Source organism: Pongo abelii, chromosome 13 (assembly GCF_028885655.2).
Source record: "Pongo abelii isolate AG06213 chromosome 13, NHGRI_mPonAbe1-v2.0_pri, whole genome shotgun sequence".
Classification (NCBI taxonomy): domain Eukaryota; kingdom Metazoa; phylum Chordata; class Mammalia; order Primates; family Hominidae; genus Pongo; species Pongo abelii.
Genome location: NC_071998.2, coordinates 38,760,134 through 38,775,181, shown reverse-complemented (window position 1 = coordinate 38,775,181; position 15,048 = coordinate 38,760,134). Strand labels below are relative to the sequence as shown.

At 44.6% G+C, this 15,048-nt stretch overlaps 1 protein-coding gene across 6 annotated transcripts in view; it reads left to right on the top strand.

Annotated features, from left to right (window-relative positions):
* The first annotated feature begins 247 nt into the window (after nucleotides 1–247).
* ACER2 (alkaline ceramidase 2) overlaps nucleotides 248–15,048 on the top strand; it is a 50,553-nt gene continuing 35,752 nt past the window's right edge. For 3 of the 6 annotated variants that reach the window (XM_054521040.2, XM_024252895.3, XM_063713987.1), the window contains exon 1: nucleotides 2,314–3,458. In XM_054521040.2, the coding sequence (XP_054377015.1) occupies nucleotides 3,351–3,458 (108 nt within the window). In that variant the 5' untranslated portion in view covers nucleotides 2,314–3,350. Of the gene's footprint in view, nucleotides 291–1,714; nucleotides 1,842–2,313; nucleotides 3,459–9,852; nucleotides 13,706–15,048 lie in introns of those variants that run through there. The other 3 variants (XM_054521043.2, XM_063713988.1, XM_054521041.2) reach the window with 3 other exon arrangements.

Sequence of the window (15,048 nt, the reverse complement as noted above, 5' to 3'; positions counted from 1 at the left end):
CATTCAGCAAATTTAATATTTCACTGGTGCTAAAACTCACATTGTTTTGCGTTGTTAAATCTCTGAAATCCTGATGTATTTTACCAAGAATGGCATTTTATGATTATGGTTGGCTAGGTCATGGTTGTGATGTGGTGTCACTGCCTGCATATGTACAAACTTGGTGGTTATTCCTGGTGGGATGACTTGGCAACTGTAATCTCCATGTTTCTTTCAACAGATTATATAAGGACCATCTGGAAAAGAAACATGCTGCCTGTTGTCTGGAAACCTTCCTGTGACATCTTCAGGTAAGATCAGGAGAGTCCCAGCATCAAAATTTGTAAAACAAGTGTCAGTAGTTTGCAAGAAAACAGTAGTGGAATAGTTTTAAGAAATGCTGCATTATTAGCACATAGTAATTAAGGACACAGAAGACATTTCTATATGAATGACACAGACATCAATGACTATAAGCTGAAAAATGACTCAGAAGAAGAATAGAGATTCTGAATGTAAAGAAATTACAGGAATTCTTTAATGAATTTATTTTTGCTTATACCTTCCTTCTTATGTATGCACAAGAAATGTATGTTAACAATGTAGGTCTAAGTCTGTGCTTGTTCACTAAAAATTCTAAATGATAAAAAAGTATTACAAATAGTTGAATTGGAAATATTTCTTTTTTTTCTTTTTTTTTTTGAGATGGAGTCTCACTCTGTTGCCCAAGCTGGAGTGCAGTGGCGCGATCTTGGCTCACTGCAACCTCTGCCCCCTGGGTTCAAGCAATTCTTCTGCCTCAGCCTCCCGTGTAGCTGGAGGCGCCCACCATCATGCCCTGCTAATTTTTGTATTTTTAATAAAGACGGGGTTTTGCCAAGTTCACCAGGCTGGTCCCGAACTCCAGACCTCAGATGATCTGCCTGCTTTGGCCTCCCAAACTGCTGGGATTACAGGCATGAGCCACTGCATCCGGCGAGGAATATCTTTCTTTTTAACAGCAACTTTCAATCTTTTTAGTCTGAGGACCCCTTTACATCTTAAAAAATATTGAGAACACTGGAGAACTTGTGGTTTATATGGTAATATCAATAGTTACCACATTAGAAATTTAAACAGACGTTTAATACCAAAGAATCACAAGCACATGTTCCACTAGCTGTCAGAGAGATAATGACATCACACATCACGTATCCTCTGGGAAGCTCCAATGTATACTGGTAAGAGAATGAAAATGAAAAGAAAGGGAGGAACCACACTTTGAGAATCCCTGGCATATAAAATAATGGTTTTTTTAAAAATACTATTATATTTTGATGAATATGGATATATTTCCAAGTAAAGTGCTGTTGGAAGAAGTAAAATATTGACTGCAGGGAAAGTTCTGTTGCTGAACAGTTGGTGTAGCATTTTGAGACACACAAATTAACTGATGTATCTTTCTTCTGTGGCTGTGGGAAACATCCACCCCAACCGCCCTTCCTTTTTTTTTTTTTGAGACGGAATCTCGCTCTGTCACCCAGGCTGGAGTGCAGTGGCGCGATCTCGACTCACTGCAAGCTCCGCCTCCCGGGTTCACGCCATTCTCCTGCCTCAGCCTCCTGAGTAGCTGGGACTACAGGCGCCAGCCACCACGGCCACCACGCCCGGCTAATTTGCTGTATTTTTTTAGTACAGATGGGGTTTCACCGTGTTAGCCAGGATGGTCTCGATCTCCTGACCTCGTGATCCGCCTGCCTTGGCCTCCCAAAGTGCTGGGATTACAGGCGTCAGCCACCGCGCCCGGCCCCCAACTGCCCTTCTTAGGTGGCCAGCTCACTCTGGGTATCCTGTAGGTCTGGGTAAATCGACTTTACGGGAAGGTAAGAGGGTATCTTCTACTTGGGTTCCGGAGGGCAGTGGAATTGCCTGTAAAGCAGGAGGAAGGGATAGAAGATGGGACAAAGATGAAAGGAGGAGTGTGGTTTGGCCCCTGGGGGACAAACCTGGATTTTCTAGAGACTAGGAGAGGCGGTGGGGCTTGCAGTTTCTGTCAGTGATGGAGATCTCTGGGGACTTGCACATGGCTCTGTGGGTACCGGTGGGCAGACAAACACTTGGTGCAGAGGACACTGAAGCACCACCCAGGGTCCTGCTGGGCAGTCAGGCCCAGAGAGGGCAGACCCTGGGGAGCTGCTGGTCTTTAGGATACCCTGCGGGTCCGAGCAAGACATCCTAATGACAGTCACCAATGGGCTGCTGCCCAGGGCCTCTTCTGCCGCTGTCCTGACCTAGAATCCTACAACCTTTCAAGGAAGGAGAACGGGAGCCACCACACACACACAGAGGTCGGCTTTCCTCTAGGGATCCTGGGAACCAGATTGGCTTTCATTTACAAACCGCAGAACAGTTACAGAAGCAAAAGAAGGTAGTTATGACTGGATCTGAGGACATCTTGCCTGAATTGAATTTCCAGCTCTGTCACTTGCTAATAGAAGCCCCTCACAGGGTCTCCGCTGGGCACACTAAATGAGTGATACATGGAAACTCTTCAGAGAGCACCTGGCATGTGTATGTAATCTATCACCTCTTGAACCTCGATATCTTGGAGATGTCGTAGCGGCCACACTACATCCTCTGCAGTTTGCGATGGCTGACGTTTGACCCTTTGCCTAAGTCCCCATATCGAAGGCTAGATTAAGGGGAGGGAGGGCAGGAACATACTCTAAATAGAAGTGCTCCCCCGGGGACTGGGCGGCCCAGCCTGCTCCAGCAGCCGGGAGGGAAGGTCTTCCTGCCACAATGACGGCAGCGAGTGGCGTCCGGCCTCGGAGGGACTGAGGGCACTTCTCTGGTATAAGCACTGGCGTCCAACGCCAGGCGCAGCAAAATCGCTGCAAACTCTGAGTCCAGAGAGGTCCAGGTCCTCCTGGGTTTCTTTTTATTTTAATTTTTTTGCCAGGGAGAGTTCTGGCGCTCCTTCAATCCGGGGGAGCCTGCGAGTCTGAGCTAGGAGATGGGCGTGGGCAGGCGTGGGTAGCACCATCGAGGCCCTGGCCACCTGCCGGGTGCTCGGTAGTCTGGAAGAGTCTAGAGCCCGGTCTCCGCCTCCCGGCGCCCCACCCTGGACCCCTCCTCCACGCGGGTCCCGCCCCACGGTGGGCGTGGCTTCCAGGGGACGGGGCCGGGGAGGGTCTGCGAACGAGTAACGTCCCGCAGGCGAGGCAAGGCGGGGCGGAGCGCGGGAGGCCGGTTGGGAGGCGCACATCCGGCGGTTACCGGGTACTTCATAAAGCCGCTCTCGCCGCTGGCTGTCGCGGCGTTTTGCCTCCGCAGCAGCTCTGGGCTCTTCTCAGCTGCGGGAGCAGCTGCTCCAATGCCCCAGAGTGGCCATGGGCGCCCCGCACTGGTGGGACCAGCTGCAGGCTGGCAGCTCGGAGGTGGACTGGTGCGAGGACAACTACACCATCGTGCCTGCTATCGCCGAGTTCTACAACACGGTGCGGGGCGCGGGAGCGGGGAAGGCAGGCGGGCCAGCGGGAGGGGGCTGTTCCCGCGCCGCTGCGTCTGGAAGCTGGACGTGGGTCTCTGCGCGTATCTGGGGGCATTCTCTCCAGGGGCTGAGTCAGTCCACACCCCCTCCTCGGCGCACTCTTTTCGGTTCTCCATCTGTCCTCCTCTTCTGTCCCCATTCCCGACAGCTGGGCTTATCTTCCTCCTGCTGTCATTTGTTTTGTGATGGTCCTATTGTCTTGTTTGGCCCCCACGCGTCCAGGAACCAGGGGTCTGTGTCAGCCCATTCTCCTTGTTTGGGTCAGTTGGGGGCGGTGAACCTGCCGGGACAAGTCTCTTCCTCCCCTGGGATCTCTGTGGCGTGACGCACTTGGGTCGCATTGTGCATTTTTGCCCTGAATACCTGCTCTCGGAGTGCTGGGAAGAGCACGCCCCCGGCAGGTCCCCGCGTCTGGGGTCACTCCCACCAGGCAGACTTGCCCCACCCCCAAGAACATGCCTATAATGGTCGAGTTATTTTGGGTCAGAATCAAGTTAATTACTACTCGGTTTTTTTTTCTTGCCTTTAGTGTCCTGTCTTGTGCAAGCCGCTAATTCAACTCCCCCAGGACTGTGCTTTCTCCAGTTCTGAAGTCTGAGGGATGAAAGGAAAGTTTGGGAGTGATAATGTGCGGGTTTTGGATTTGCCTAGGTCCCTAGATAAGGGTGAGCAGAAACTTCCCCATTGCAGAATCCTCTGTGTTTTTAGTTCTTGTAGGGAAGGGTTGCACTGGAAGAGGAAATGCCTCTTATTTTGTGTATGTCCATGGCTCAGAATCCTGGTACAGAATGTGAGACTTTGCGTGGTCATTTCTGTGGCTTATCTTTTCACCGCCCAAACAAGGAAAACAGGAACTCCTGGTTTGGGTCATTGTGAATTTGAGGTTGTTGTTTAGGACTTTTCCTTTTGGATTTGCTAGAGAGAATGTCTTCGGCAGGAGTCAGGTGCTTACTGCCTGCAGGAATCTCAGATGATCTAGTCCCTGTCCTTTTATTCATCTGATGAGAAAACTGGGCTCTTGAGGAGGGAGCTTGTCATGCTCACATTTCTGGCATGGCTGGGGCCACAGTCCAGAAGTCTGGGCTCTTCCTTCTCGCAGTGCTGAAATCCATGGCTGGCTTCCACACAAACACTACTGCTTCTTTTTTTATGATTAGGTTGGTTCCTTAAGAAAACCTAAGGCTGGGCGTTGTGGCTCACGCCTTTATTCCTAGCACTTTGGGAGGCCAAGGCAGGTGGATCGCTTGAATCCAGGAGTTCGAGACCAACCTGGGCAACATGGCGAAACCTCATCTCTACAAAAAAATACAAAAATTAGCTGGACATGTAGCACACACCTGTCGTCCCAGCTACTTGGGAAGCTGAGGTGGGAGGATCTCCTGAGCCCGGGAATTGAAGGCTGCAATGAACCGAGATCGCGCCACTCCACTCCAGCCTGGGCAACAGGGTCTCAAAGAAAACCTGGCCCTCTGATGACCACAGATACTGTGAAAGACAGTGGAAGTGGCCATGACTTATCTATTGCATAACCTCCCAGAGCATGCTGTCAGGGGTAAATAGTTGCACATAGAGGATGGGCTGGAGTAGTTCTGGGTAATTTTAATAAGGAGAAACACCAGTGGTAACACAAGCTGTCCTTTTGTAAATAAAGAATATAGTGAAAGAGTAAGGATTTCACCAGAGTTCAAGAAGAAAAGACAGCTTGATGACAGGTTCTCACACACTTAGCAAGGTTATTATCTGTGAAGTCTGGGGTCTACAGAGAGGGTCAAGCTTGGTTATTTTGGCCAAAAAAGCTAGTGTATGGCTTCTCTGAGTCTGTCTTGAAAAGTGTCATAGGGCTGGATGAAAGGGAGAGTTTGTCTTTACTTTTAATTTAGTCCCATTGGAGCTGTTACTCTATGTAGTGAGTGCTAAAGTCTTTTTCAGAAACAAACTGTTGATCTTCAGCTGCAGTGTCTGGCTGATGAGCCCAGCTGGCCCATCTGACAAATTTTATTCCTTGGAATACTCATAAACCACAAAATTTGCTCTGGCAAAGCAGAGAGCGTAAGGTGTCAGAGAATAAGGTCATTGCCTAACTTTGTTAAGTGTAGTCCAAAGAATTTAGCAAAAAACGTTTCTTCCCCTCTGTTGCTATTTTTAAATTTTTTTTTTGAGACAGTCTTGCTCTGTTCCAGGCTTGAGTGCTGTGGTGCAATCTTGGCTCACTGTGACCTCCACCTTCCAGGTTCAAGCGATCCTCCCAAAGTGCTGGGATTACAGGCGTGAGTCACCACGCCCGGCCTTCTTCCCCTGTGTTCTTACATACTACTTATATTTTGATGCTTATCACAGGACATTCCCATGCTTATCTTACTCCTGTGTTGAGAAAGACAGTGGACTGTTATGTGGTGATAAATATCGTCTTAAATCCTCATAATAAGGCAACAGGTCTAATTACCCAGTTTATAGGAAACTAATAATCATTACCAGTTTTGAGAAAAAGTTGGAGGAATTGACAATGTTAAATCAGGAGAAGACTGGGAGAGGGATCTAGAACCTTCTTAATGGGTCTTAGGGGTAGCACATCACTACTACACCTTCAGATACTACTGTCTACCATTACTTATTTGCTATGTGTTGAAGCTCTGCTGGATACTCTATGCTCACCCTAGACAATGGGTGCTATTTATTATATCCATTTGATAAAGATGGAAATTAGGGCCTAGAGAGTTTATGTAACTTGCTGTGGTCAAGAGCGTAGCACAGCTGAAGTCAGAAGTTGGTCCATTTGACTCTACCAAGAGAGTTATCTTGAAGCTATAAGTGCCACTGTAACTAACTTAGATTTATCTATTTGGCATATAATAGATATTTATTATTTAGTCATTCCATAACTTAAAACTCCTGTCTTGGGATCATTTTATCTCTAGGATAGAACTCATACTTTTTGATAGGAAAAATGTTTATTTAAAGTAGTTTGTAAAATTACTGTTTATTGTAAAAGTAATATGATCATGGTAAAAAATTTAGAGTATATAAGTTGTAGAGTGAAAAATACCCTTCTGTATCTTTCTAGATATTTTCTAGGCATATAAAAAGCACATGTATCTGTGTGTGCATATAAAATACACATGTATAAGGCTGGGGGCAGTGGCTCACGCCTGTAATCTCAGCACTTTGGGAGGCCGAGGCAGGCAGATCATTTGAGGTCAGGAGTTTGAGACCAACCTGGCCAACATGGTGAAACCTCATCTCTGCTAAAAGTACAAAAAAATCAGCTGGTTGTGGTGGCGCGTGCCTGTAGTCCCCGCTACTCAGGAGACTGAGGCAGAAGAATCGCTTGAACCTGGGAGGTGGAGGTTGCAGTAAGCTGAGATTGCGCCACTGCACACTCTAGCCTGGGCAACAGAGCGAGACTCTGTCTCAAAAAAAAAAAAAAAAAAAAAAAAGCATGTATGGCATAATCACGAATACTTGAAGTTTTTTTCCAAGATGGTACTGTGTAAACTCTTATGTACCTTGCGTTTTTCACTTAATATGTCTTGGAGATATTTCCATATCAGCTCATATAGTGCTCTCTTCCTGTTTATAATGTTTATACAGTACTCCCTTTAATGGATTGATCATAATTTATTTATCTAATCAATCCTTATTGATGGACATTTCATATAGTTTCTGTTTTATTGTTTTCATTTTGGTTTTTGAACAGTGATTCAGTAAATATCCTCATTCATGCATCTGGATGTACTTTTGCAAGCACTAATCTTAGATGGGGATTGCTGTGTCAAGGAGGATATTCACTTTAAATGCTGATAATTACTGTGAAATGGCACACTAAAGAGAGTGCACTGATTTGACTTCTACTGACAATGTTTGGGCATACAAAACATTTTGCTTTGGCCTCTGCAAATCTCTGTTGCCTCAAATTGTATCATCCTTTGCTTCAGCCAAGCTTAATATCTCTTCCACGAACATGTAATTTCCTTGCATAGCCTTTTACTTGTGCACATTTTATACTATTTCTTCTGTATACAAATTTTATTGAATTGAGTTCCTTTTTATGTTTTAAGACTTAAGACCCCCTGGCTGGGCACGGTGGCTCACGCCTGTAATCCCAGCACTTGGGAGGCTGAGGTGGGAGGATCACTTGAGGTCAGGAGTTTGAGACCAGCCTGGCCAACACGACGAAACCCCATCTCTACCAAAAATACAAAAAACTAGCCAAGTGTGGGGGTGTGTGCCTGTAGTCCCAGCTACTAGGGAGGATGAGGCAGGAGAATTGCTTGAACCTGGGAGGTGGAGGTTGCAGTGAGCCGAGATCAGGCCACTGCACTCCAGCCTGGGCGACAGAGCAAGATTCCATCTTAAGAAAAAAAAAAAAAAAGAAAATATTTAAGGCCCCAGTCACATAGACCTAGCCACTTTGGAGAAAAGCTGGGTCTGCCTTTTACCGGAGCTTGGCCTTTGGGGACTCTTTTGCTCAGCAGGGACTTGAGGACAGAAGAAAGTCAACTGATGGCTGAAAAGAATCTTGAAGCAAAATACATGCATAAAATCAGCTTATGATCTGTCACTTCCTGCTCTGTCCCCAGTCATCAAGATAAGTAGAGCTCTCGTTATATGCCAAGTCCTAAGTCCCGCTCTCTTTAGGCTGAATCTATCGGTCGATCCATCAATCTGAGCATTTACTGGGCAACAACTGTGTGCTTATTACAGAGACCAGCTCTGTAAATAGTCATCTGGGTGGTAAGGGCTATGATAGAGGTGTGTACAAGCCGCCGAGGGTGTTATTAGTACTGTGCAGGGGATTGATGTACTGTGAGGATAGGATGCTGGTTTTTGCAAGAAGACTTCTGAATAGACTCGTCCTGGGTTTTTGCCTGAGACTTTTCTGATTTTAAAACTGAACGTCCCATGCCTTGGGAAGCCCCCTCAGTCCCAGGCAAACCACGACAGTTGGTCATCCCAGGGGCAGAAGTAAAACAATGGAATGGGTAGTTAGGAATCAGCACACAATTAAGATGGACAGGCAATCTACTCAGCCAGGGTAAAAGTCCTCAGCCATTTATGAATCTGCTGTCCAGAATATGTACAGCCTGTTGTTTTGTCTTTATTTACCCTCTGTCTGGAAAGTGCACATTCAGATGCATCAGGATGAGACTGCAGTATGTTCATGAGATTATTTTGTAGCAAATGTTATGTGGAAAGTCATAGAATGAAGAACTTTCTAAGGAAATAATACCTTTTAAAAATTGTGGGCTAGGCGCAGTGGCTCACGCCTCTAATCCTAGTACTTTAGGAGGCTGAGGCTGGCAGATCACTTGAGCCCAGGCTGAGGCTGGCAGATCACTTGAGACCAGCCTGAGCCACATGGCAAAACCCTACCCTGTCTCTACAAAAAATGTGAAAATTAGCTGGACAAGATGGCACATGCCTGTGGTCCCAGCTACTCAGCAGGCTGAGATCAAGGCTGCAGTGAGCTGTGAGCATGCTATGATCTAACAATAGGCTTTAAAATGTACCCCTTGAGAGGCGGAGCATGCAGTGAGCCGAGATCGCACCACTGCACTCCAACCTGGGTGTCAGAGCGAGACTCCGCCTCAAAAAAAAAAAATGTAGCCCTTGAGTGAACTATTCTACAATTTCAGCGACCAATACAATTTTGAGGGATACATCTCAGTAGAGATGGAGCCATGAGTCCATTTTTAAACCATGACTGATTTGCTTTTTTGTATTTCTTTTGGTGTTCCTTCATCTTTTTGTCTTGGGGAAAGTCTCCCACTAATTTGTTCTTTTCCTTTCCATATATTGATGTCTTTAAAAGGTACAGTGGGGGCCAGCCAGCCTTGGTAGATGGGCTAGGCAGAAGCAATAATGTAATTTCAGTATTATTTGAAGCATATGGCAAAATAGTGCTTCTAAATGGTGCTTCTAATATGCACATTTAAAGAAACTGTTTGGGCCACGTGTGGTGGCTTATGCCTGTAATCCCAGCACTTTGGGAGGCTGAGGTGGGCTGATCACTTGAGGTCAGGAGTTCAAGACCAGCCTGGCCAACATGGTGAAACCTCATCTCTACTAAAAATACAAAAAATTAGATGGGCGTGATGGCACTCGCCTGTAGTCCCAGCTACTTGAGGGGAGGCTGAATCAGGAGAATCGCTTGAACCTGGGAGGCGGAGGTTGCAGTTAGCCAAGATTTCGCCACTATACTCCAGCCTGGGCGACAGAGTGAGACTCCATCTCAATAAATAAATAAATAAATAAACAAACAAATAAATAAATAAAAATTAAAAATTAAAAAAAGAAAATGTTTGACATATCATAATTTTGCTGTAGGTGTGATAAATGACTTCATGCCTTTCAAATAATATATAAATATATTTAAAAGTGATGAGTGTGTCCATTGCTGGTGGAAATATAACCCAAGAAAGCCATTGCGGGACAGCTTGGGAGTAGATAGTTGCACTTAGCAGAAGCAAGGTAGATTGAGAGGACTTGAGGCACTAAAGATCTTCTGGGGTAAAAATCGCAATGCATTATATTTCTCGACATTATAAGTGGGACTGTAAATTGGTGCTCCTTCCACTGGAAAATGGCTAAACTGCTGCCATCTGCCTCACTTACAGCAAGTGAGCTAAATCTATATTATCTAGGATGAAAAGGTTTGCAGGGCATATTGTTGAAGGAGAAAAGGAAGCTGCACGATGGGAATGTTAACAATATGTGATATATACGTACCTATTCATGTAAATGTGAAGAAAATGAGGACAGTGGTTATCTCTGGGGAAGAGGCTAGAAAGGAAACTTTATTCCTTTTTTTTTTTTTACAAGAACACATTCATATGTATGAAGGGAGAAAGATCAGGTTTTAAGTTACCTATGGTATAACAATTCCATTTTTTTTCTCCTCTTTCTTCACTCCCTTGATCCGCCTTCATCTCCTCCTTCTCCCCAATCATCTCCTTTTCTTCCTTTTATTGCTAGTTTAACAAGAGGAAAGCCACGTTTACATCAAAGCCAAGAAACTGGTCATATGTGCACAGTGTGTAATGCACAGTGGGTGATGCGATTCACAGTTTTTAGATGCTAGTGGAGGAGTTAAGCCAAGGAGGTCAGAATGTGGTTAGATGAGTTGGGGTTGAAAATCAGCTGGGAGCAGTGTAAGGAGCCGGGCTCTGTGCAGATTGGCTCTCTGACTTGAGCCAGCCCTGGAGCCTTTCAGGGCCCTCAGCTATATCCCTTTGTAAAACAAGGGATGGTTTTTATTTATTTTTATTTTTTATTTTATTATATTTTATTTTTTTGAGACTCTTGTCACCCAGGCTGGAGTGCAATGGTGTGATCTTGGCTTACGGGGACCTCCGCCTCCCAGGTCCAAGTGATTCTCCTGCCTTAGCCTCCCGAGTAGGTGGGATTACAGGCGCCTGCCATCATGCCCAGCTAATTTTTTTTTTTTTTTGTACTTTTAGTAGAGACAGGGTTTTGCCATGTTGGCCAGGCTGGTCTCAAACTCCTGACTTCAGGTGATCCACCTGCCTCAGCCTCCCAAAATGCTGGGATTACAGGCGTGAGCCACCCATGCCCCACCTAAGGGATGGTTTTTAAGATCCTTCTTAAAATAATCCTTTTTTAAAAGACCCTCTTAAGGATCTTTGATTCTTAAATGATTCCACTGAAAGTTAAGTCAGATTATCTCTGTTTGCAGATGACATGATTGTATGTTTAGAAAATCCCATCGTCTCAGCCCAAAAACTCCTTAAGCTGATAAGCAACTCCAGCAAAGTCTCAGGATACAAAATCATTGTGCAAAAATCACAAGCATTCCTATACACCAATAATAGAGAGGCAAATCACAAGTGAACTCCCATTCACAATTGCTACAAAGAGAATAAAATACCTAGGAATACAACTTACAAAGGATATGAAGGACCTCTTCAAGGAGAACTACAAACCACTGCTCAAGGAAATAAGAGAGGACACAAACAAATGGAAGAATATTCCATGCTCATGGAAAGGAAGAATCAATATCATGAAAATGGCCATACTGCCCAAGGTAATTTATAGATTCAGTGCTATCCCCATCAAACTACCATTACCTTTCTTCACAGAATTAGAAACAACTACTTTAAATTTCATATGGAAACAAAAAAGCCCACATTGCCAAGGCATTCCTAAGCCAAAAGAACAAAGCTGGAGGCATCATGCTACCTGACTTCATACTACAAGGCTACAGTAACCAAAACAGCATGGTACTTGTACCAAAATAGATATGTAGACCAATGGAACAGAACAGAGGCCTCAGAAATAACGTCACACATCTACAACCATCTGATCTTTGACAAACCTGACAAAAACAAGCAATGGGGAAAGGATTCCCTATTAATAAATGGTGTTAGGAAAACTAGCTAGCCATAATCAGAAAACTGAAACTTCCTTACACCTTCCTTACACCTTATACAAAAATTAACTCAAGATGAATTAAAGACTTAAACGTAAGACCTAAAACCATAAAAACCCTAGAAGAAAACCTAGGCCATACCATTCAGGACATACGCGTGGGCAGAGACTTCTAAAACACCAAGAGCAATGGGAACAAAAGCCAAAATTGACAAATGAGATCTAATTAAACTAAAGAGCTTCTGCACAGCAAAAAAAACTATCATCAGGTTGAACAGTTAACCTATAGAATAGGAGAAAATTTTTGCTATCTATCCATCTGACAAAGGGCTAATATCCAGAATCTACAAGGAACTTAAACAAATTTACAAGAAAAAAAACAACCCCATCAAAAAGTGGGCAAAGAATATGAACAGACACTTCTCAAAAGAAGACATTTATTTGGCCTCCAAACATATGAAAAAGAGCTCATCATCAGTGGTCATTAGAGAAATGCAAATCAAAACCACAATGAGATACCATCTCATGCCAGTTAGAATGGCGATCATTAAAAAGTCAGGAAACAACAGATGCTAGAGAGGATGTGGAGAAATAGGAACACTTTTACACTGTTGGTGGGAGTGTAAATTAGTTCAACCATTGTGGAAGACAGTGTGGCGATTCCTCAAGGATCTGGAACTAGAAATACCATTTGACCCAGCAATCCCATTACTAGGTGTATACCCAAAGGATTATAAATCATTCTACTATAAAGACACATGCACAAGTATGTTTATTGCGGCACTGTTCACAATAGCAAAGACTTGGAACCAACCCAAATGCCCATCAGTGATAGACTGGATAAAGAAAATGTGGCACATACACACCATGGAATACTATGCAGCCGTAAAAAAGGATGAGTTCACGTCCTTTGCAGGGACATGGATGAAGCTGGAAACCATTATTCTCAGCAAACTAACACAGGAACAGAAAACCAAACACTGTATGTTCTCACTGATAAGTGGGAGTGGAACGAGAACACATGGACACAGGGAGGGAAACATCACACACCAGGGCCTTTTGAGGGGTAGAGGGCTAGGGGAGGGATAGCATTAGGAGAAATACCTAATGTAGATGATGGGTTGATGGGTGCAGTAAACCACTATGGCACGTGTATAGCTATGTAACAAACCTGCACATTCTGCACATATATCCCAGAACTTAAAGTGTAATTAAAAAAAAAAAAAGAAAGAAAGTTAAGGGCTTTGATCATAACAATGAATAAAAGCCTACTGCTGGCCGGGTGCGGTGGCCCATGCCTGTAATCCCAGCACTTTGGGAGGCCGAGGAGAGTGGATCACCTGAGGTCAGCAGTTCCAGACCAGCCTGACCAACATGGTGAAACCCCATCTCTACTATAAAAATAGAAAAAATTAGCTGGGCATGGTGGCTCATGCCTGTAATCCCAGCTACTTGGAAGGCTGAGGCAGGAGAATTGCTTGAACCAAGGAGGCGGAGGTTGCAGTGAGCCGAGATCGCACCATTGCACTCCAGCCTGGGCAACAAGAGTGAAACTCCATCTCAAAACAAAACAAAACAAAACAATACAAAACAAAACAAAACAAAACAAAACCTACTGCTTATACAGTATAGTACTTAGATCCTTGTCCTGATTCCTCCATGCCTGCTTCTTGGGAAATGAAAATTGACCACATTTCTTTTTTCTTTTTTTCTTTTCATTGATCTAAGAAAAATTGGCCACATTTCTCAGACTGGTGACTGTATACCACCTTGGACGTCTCAGACAACTTGTCCATATTCTTACCCAAGGTCACTAGTCGCACATAGCACTCCTATGTGGGAAAGTGAGAAAGATCCTCAACAAAGTGAACCAACTAAAGGTTGAGCATGGGGGCTCACACCTGTAATCCCAGCACTGTTAAAGGCTGAGGCTGGTGGATCACTTGAGGTCAGGAGTTGAAGACCAGCCTGGCCAACGTGGTGAAACTCTGTCTCTACTAAAAATACAAAAATTAGCCAGGAGTGGCAGGCGCCTGTAATCCCAGCTACTTTGGATTCAAGGAGAATCGCTTGAAGCCAGGAGGCGGACATTACAGTTAGCTGAGATTGCGCTGTTGCACTCCAGCCTGGACTAGTGACAGAGTGAGACTCCATCTCAAAACAAAGCAAAACAAAAACAAAGTAAACCAACTAGAAAAAGGTACCCCTTTCTCCATAATGATACAGCCCCACTTAGGTATTTCAGACCTGGATCTTAACCAAAGGTAACAGCTCTGCTCCCATTCTGCCCCTGACCAAGGATCTTTTTCTCTTCCTTTGACTTGCATTTCTCTCCCACCCATCTTTCTCCCCTTTCTAAAAAGTGTCATGCTTACCCGCTGTCCTCCCCAGATGGTGGCAGAGGCAGGCATTGGTCCTTGAAGTTGCCAGTCCTCACTTGCCCTATGCCTCAAGCTCTGGAGTTTGCTGAAGCATTCTATTTAGTTGTGTACCAGTGTGGTATCTTAGGTCTGGGAAAGCTCTTTGGCCCTGCTGACTTCAGTTCTGTTCAGGTGCCCACCATCATGGTTCTTTGAGACGTCCTCTAAGTGACCATTGTGTATTGTCCAACATGAGTAACCACTCTTTTCTTCTGAAAGCCCTGTGCCCTTGGCTTTGCACAGTTCATCGACCCTATCCACCTATTTTTGAATGTGATTTTTGTTTGTGTTTAGTCCAGGACCCCTCCCACCCCATCCCGATGGGTGTTACTCATGTAGACTTAGCTGTCATCTTCACATTCGACATACTTCTTCTGTGTGCTCAGTCCTGTACAAGGAGCCCCTCACTCCATAATTAGAGATGAGACTTAAAAGCTGAATGTTCCTACCGCTTCATACCTTCTAAAATAGCTTAATTTAAAAACAAAAGAATATAACAAGTGTTGGCAAGGGTGTGAGAAATTGGAACACTGTACGTTGCTGATGGGAATATAAAAATGCTGCTGTGGGAAAATGTTTGGTGGTTCCTTAAAAAGTTAAAAATGGAATTAGTACACTAGCTAGTGCCTTAGTCCGTTCATGCTGCTATAACAAAAGATCTTAGACTAGGTAATTTATAATAACAGAGATTCATTTCTTACAGTTCTAGAGGCTGGAAGGTCCAAGATCAAG